The sequence below is a fragment of the Corvus brachyrhynchos genome, unplaced genomic scaffold (genome assembly GCF_000691975.1).
Source record: "Corvus brachyrhynchos isolate BGI_N302 unplaced genomic scaffold, ASM69197v1 scaffold280, whole genome shotgun sequence".
NCBI lineage: Eukaryota > Metazoa > Chordata > Aves > Passeriformes > Corvidae > Corvus > Corvus brachyrhynchos.
In genome coordinates, this window is record NW_008236198.1 from 733449 (window position 1) to 739117 (window position 5669).

At 52.6% G+C, this 5669-nt stretch overlaps 1 protein-coding gene across 1 annotated transcript in view; it reads left to right on the plus strand.

Moving 5' to 3' along the window:
• The window catches only part of SGIP1 (SH3 domain GRB2 like endophilin interacting protein 1), a 45752-nt gene that overhangs the window by 660 nt on the left and 39423 nt on the right, over positions 1-5669 (plus strand). Inside the window, exon 2 of the mRNA XM_017740583.1 lies at positions 615-659. Coding sequence (XP_017596072.1) covers positions 615-659 — 45 coding nt within the window. The remainder of the gene's footprint in view (positions 1-614; positions 660-5669) is intronic.

The following is a 5669-nucleotide window of genomic DNA, read 5'->3' on the forward strand; positions in this document are numbered from 1 at the left end:
CGGCGCGGTGACGCCAGCCGATGGATTTGTCCCTTGGATGGCTGCGGGAGAGGCTGCGAGGAGGGCCCGGCGCTGCCGAGCTCGCATCCCTGCGCTCGCACCCGGCTGCGCTGCCTTCTCCAGCCGGGATTGATCCCTTTTCCCCGATTCCCAGCCCCGCACGCTTCTAATCTGACAGCGGCCGGGAATTAATCGGGCTGGCGCGGGCGCTGCAATAGGATTAAGGGAGGGGAAGTGCGTCACGAGGTGCGGACAGGGGTTCTGCTTTTGGGGAAAGTGGCGGTGCTGGGGAGGGTGGAAAAGGGGGAAAAAAAAAAAAAAACAACAACCTGGGAAATAGGTTGGAGTGTTCCCGGGGGGTGTGTCGGGAGCGAGCGCGCATGTGAGGAGTGCGGGGCGGGAGGGGAGCCCGCCTCGTCCTCCCTTTCTCCGAGCATCCTCCGCGATGCCATCCTGGAGGTGATACAGGCACAGCAGCATCCATGGCCTGCCCCTAGCCGCGGCATTCCCGCTTCCTCCTCCTCCTCCTCCTCCTCCTCATCCTCCCCGCCGCCTGGGAAGGGCTGACGCCGAGCGCCTGCTGACCGGGATCGTATTCTCCTGGATTTTTTCAGGCTCCTTGGAAATTGAGGAATGCAATTCTGCCACCATGATGGAAGGTAGGTGATGAGCCGGGCGCGTTCTTCCTCGGGGAGCGCCCGACTTTTTAGAGGAGGAGGCGCCGAACCTGCGCCAGGGGGTGTTTTAGCCTTTCCTAAATAAAATAATAATAATAATAATTAATAACCATAATTAAATCAAATCCTCCCCCTAATCCCAGGCAATTCCAGGCTCTGCCGAGCGGGAGGGTGGTGATCTAATATCGAGCCCATCCGATTATTTGCAATTCCATCCCCAGCCCTGTGTAGGCAGCTCCGGCCGGGCAAACGCCCGGTTTTCCATGGATCTGCCGCTTCCTCCAGCCCAGACCCGGCTGCATCCGTCAGGATTGGGATCCTGAAATGGTTATTTTATCCCTCAGCCTGATGCGCTGCGCAGAGGGTGGATCTGGGGGTTAGCAGCTGATGGATGGGGTTTGGTGGTTTTCCCGGGATGGATGAGCATCATTCCAGTGGGAAACGAGGGAATCGGAACTTAGGGTGATTTTTTTTTTTTTTTTTTTTTTTTTTTTTTTTTTTTTTTTTTTTTTTTTTTTTTTTGGCTGTGCTGTGGAGATGCAGGTCTGGGGAAGGAGGAGGAGATGTTGGATTGGGGTTTGTGGGCATAGCGAAGGAAATGAGAAGGGAATATGGGCTCTGGGCACAGGATGCTTCAGGGAGGCTGTGTCTGATCCTGTGTGGGAAAAGCCTCCGGGCATGACAGGAATTTTCTCCTCTGTCGTCTGTCTCAGCCGTATGTAAAGCTCTTCTTTATCATTTATAATTTTAATTCCTCCTGGAGCAGGATGCAGGGAAGGGATGCCTTGGATTTAGTTATATTTCAGCAGAATGGATACTTCAGGGCCGGCAGGAGCAGAATTTATTGAATTTTGGGGGATTTCTGGCCCGTTGGTGGCAGCAGCAGGGCCTGGCTTGGTGGAGCCACATCCAAGCTCGGTGCTGCCAGGGAGCTTCCTGGGATGACAGGCAGAAATTGGGCTGCTTCCCGGTGTATCCCTGAAATCTGGGGCTGCCCCCCTGCCCCAATTCACCTGGAGAGGCCTCAGGATCCATGGGATTCGTACAGGTTTAAAATATCCCCCCTGGTCTCGGGAATTCAGGTGTCGTCACGGCCGTGTGTGGCCACATGGAATGGCCTCTCCCAGGAATGGTTTCTGGATGCTTTGGTGTGAAGGAAATGAGTTCTGTTGTCCTTTAGATGTGAGGAAAAGCCTTCCCTGCTCTCCCTGATGCTGATGAGAGTCACAAGCAGAAGAGGTTTTAATTTTAGCCCATGACATCAAACCCATCCCACGATGGGAGCCAGGCAGGAGCAGGTCATGGCAGGGAAAATGCCATTGAAAACCTGGCTTCTCCCAATATTCCAATGCTTACGGAGGAATTAATGTGGATAAATTGAAGTTGCCTTGTTGTATGTCTTGGTTTGGGTTATTTATTCAGTTTTGAGGCTTCTTGGGGGAAGTAGGTTGGGGTTTTGAGCCTCTTCTGGGATTTGGGGGTTTGGGTTTGGGATTTTTTGGGGTTTGGTTTTATTCCTTGAGGATTTTGGCCTGGCAGGAGCTTTGGTCACTTCCCAGCTCCACACTGGAGATGGATCCAGGGCTGGGACACTGAGCTCTGGCAGAGGTGGAATCACCTTCCATGACCCAGCCTTGCATGGAAAAAAAAATCCTAATCATAAAAAGTGAATTATTAAAGAGCTGGAAATGCTCCCCAAGCTGTTGATGCGAACCTAGAACAGAGGTGAGGAAATCAGAAATAATTCCTGGTTTTTTTGAGTTTTGAAATAGCTGGAAATTGGTTGGATTTGTGGGAGAGTGGAACTTCAGTCCAAGATCCCGCTGAAACCCTGGCCCCTTATATTAAGACTGGCTTTAACAGGCTCGGCTTAACTGGAACTGAAACTTTTAAACCTGTGCAAGACACTGAGAGTTCCTTGCAGTGAGCACCTTAAAAGGGTTTAATTATTATTATTATTATTAATTTTTGGAACAGGTTTTCATGCTGGAATGCCGGACACTGAGCTGGGAGTAGAGGGTGGGTGCAGGACATGGGGCCACCCATGGCCAGCAGGATGAACCAGGCTCAAGGATCCTCTTTGGATCCTTTTCCTTGGAAAAAAGGGAATTCACTTTGTTGGGAATGGTGCAGGATGAGCAACTTTTGCTGGTAATGGGTATTTTACTCAATATATGGAATATTTTTTTGTTCTTCTGGGAGATGGGAGAAAAATGTTTATTTCCCATGGATGTCTAAAAATCCCAATGCGACCCAAACAAAAGGAGTTGTGGGAGATATTTCCAGACCCCAATCCCTGCTGGAGGACACCAAATGTGTCCCAGGTGTCTCCAGCAGAGGAAGTTCCTCCGCCTCCATGGAGTGGTGGAAGGATGGGATGCAGGAACATTCCATGGATTTGTTGTTCTTGGCTTCGCTCAGCCGGGTGGGAAGCAGGGATTGGGATGGGGATCGAACCCCTCTGAGAGGAGGGTCTGGAGAGGTCCCTCACGTGTGGAGAGGTCCCTCACGTGTGGCTGTAGGAGTGAGAGGGGTTGGGGTGTTCCCTGGGATTGTAAAATCCTCGGGAGTGCCCCGGGCAGGCGGTGCAGGTGAACATCCGGGCACGGGAACGGGTTTGTCTCCTTTTGGGATCCCTCTGTTGCATCTCCAGGGCACTGAGGGTGTTCAGAGCCTTAATTAAGTTTGGAAATCACTGCTCAGGCAGGAGCTCCGGATGTTGGGAAGACGGGGGCAGCCGTGGTTCCTCTGGAGAAGGTCGTTCCTTCTTTCCCTGTGTTTCTCCAGAGCCCAAACAGGGCCAGCAGCCTTCCCAGAGTGGGAGAGTCTCTGACCCTCTTCTCCAGGCTTTTTACACCAAACCGGGACGTTTGGTCGCTCAGGGAACTTCCATGGGAGTGTCCTGTCCAGCCTGGGATGGGGGGAGGTGTCCAAGCCCATGGCAAGGGTGGAATGAGAAGATCCTTCAAATCCTCCCAACCCAACCCATTCTCTGGGATTCTCTGGTCGTGTCCAAGCTGGGAAAATCTTTCTGGCGTCGTCTTTCAGCCTCGGTGGGCTCTGGTTTTGGAATGCTGGGCCCAGAGGCATTGAAGGCACATTGGAAAAATCCTTTGGGTTGATAGAAAATTGACTTTGTTTTCTTCTTTGGTGGTCTCATTCCAGCAAACTGTGTTTGAGTGCGCTCAGGGTTGTCTGCAGGACTCAGCAGGGAAATGGCCTGCGAGGAAAACTTGGGGGTTTTGATTGGAGGAGGAAAATTTGGGGGTTCCTTTGAGAAAGCCACGGGCAGGTTTGGTGGAAATATCATAAATTCAGGCATGGATGGCAAAACCATCCCAGAAAACACCCAGAGCTCTCAATAAGGAGCTGGATTTTCCAGCATTTGAGCAGAAATCCATGCCTGAGCTCAGGTCCAAGGAGAATCAGGGCTTGAGCTTGGTTGGGCATCTCCACCTTTGCCCTCCGAGATGGATTTTTCCAGACCTGCTGGACCTTTCCACAGAACTGAGGCAGAAACAACATTTCAGGATGCAGGAGAAGATTTTTTTTTTTCCCCCCTCTTTTCCATGTCCAGCCCAGGGAAATGCTGAGCCTGATCCAGGGATTTGGCTCCTCTTGTATCCCAGGGTGGGCTGAGGGTTGGGGCCATGCCACCACTCTCAAGACCAAAAATGTCCATTAGGACTTTTGGGATATTTTTGGGGGGTTGATCCAGGTGGGTCTGAGCTGTCAAGGAGGAAATTTGGGGAAATGAGGCCTTGGGAGTGGAAAGCTTGGAAGAGAAGTGGGAAAAAGCTCTGGAGCCCTTGGATTTGGGGGTCAGAAGCTGGGGCTGAGCTGCCCAGGGAATGGTGCTGCGATTCCAGGGACATCTCCCACACTCTGGGAGCCCCAAAGCTGGACCTGCATCCCAAAACCTGGAGTTTTTTCCAGGTGTTCCCACCCTTCCCACTGAGCTTTTGGGTTTCCCAGCTCTATTCCATTTGCAGGGTGTTTTTCCATGGGAAGGGAGAGGAGGGACAAAGGGCTGGAGCTCCAAACCAACACCCACCGAGCCAAAGATGCCACCCACACCTCGGGAATTGGGGCAATGCTTGGGAATGCACCCGGTTCCTGCCAGTTACACCCCAAGGGGTGCCAAGGGCTGAGAATTTGGACCAAATACGTTCAAGGAGGGAGGTGGCAAAGCCTCAAAGGGCAGTGCGACGTGGTGCTGGCAGCAAAACCCAAACGGGGTTTTTTGGGGCCGGAAAAGGTCGAAAATGTGGCAAAACTTGGGGGGGAAAAAAATATGGTGAGGCCTAAAAAAATATGGCAAAACTCCTCCTTGGAGTGAGCCCCGGTTGAAAATGTGCCCTTGGGCGGCTGGAACTGGTGCGCAAATGCGGGAATTTGGGTTTCTCTGCCAAGGCAGGAACTTCCTGCGTGACTCACCGGCCTTGCTCTTGTTCTAAGGATTGGAGGAATAAGAATTCCAGGTGAAGTCAGGTGGTGTTCACCTTGAACCTCCTCCAGGGCGGGGTTTTATCCGTTAAAGGTGGAAAAACGTGGCTTTGGGTGGGAATCCTGCCCTAAACGCTGCTGCTGAGCCCCCGGAGCTGTTGGGGGTGTACAATGGGATTTATGCAGAGCTCGTGGCAGGAATCCCGACCCAATAGCGGGACTGGAGAGGAGGAACACGAAGGAAAAAGTGGGAAGGAGGGGGAGGCAGAGCTCCTCCCCAGAGCAGTGACCTGGAAGCGCTGGGATGCTCCAGAGCTGTCGCGGAGGATCCGTCAGCCTCGGGAAGCGCAGGGGGTGCGATTCCGGCTGGCTCCCAGCAAAGCTCATTCCCCTTTTCCCTGCCAGCCGGTTTCTTAACTTCTTCCTTTAATCCCAGGCCGGGCATGGGTTTTTTTTTTCCCCCCAGCTTTGGTAGGAAAAATCCAAGCAAATCCAAGCCCTTGAGCGCCGTGCAGATGGTTTTTTAGGGAATGAGCTCTTCCCGAG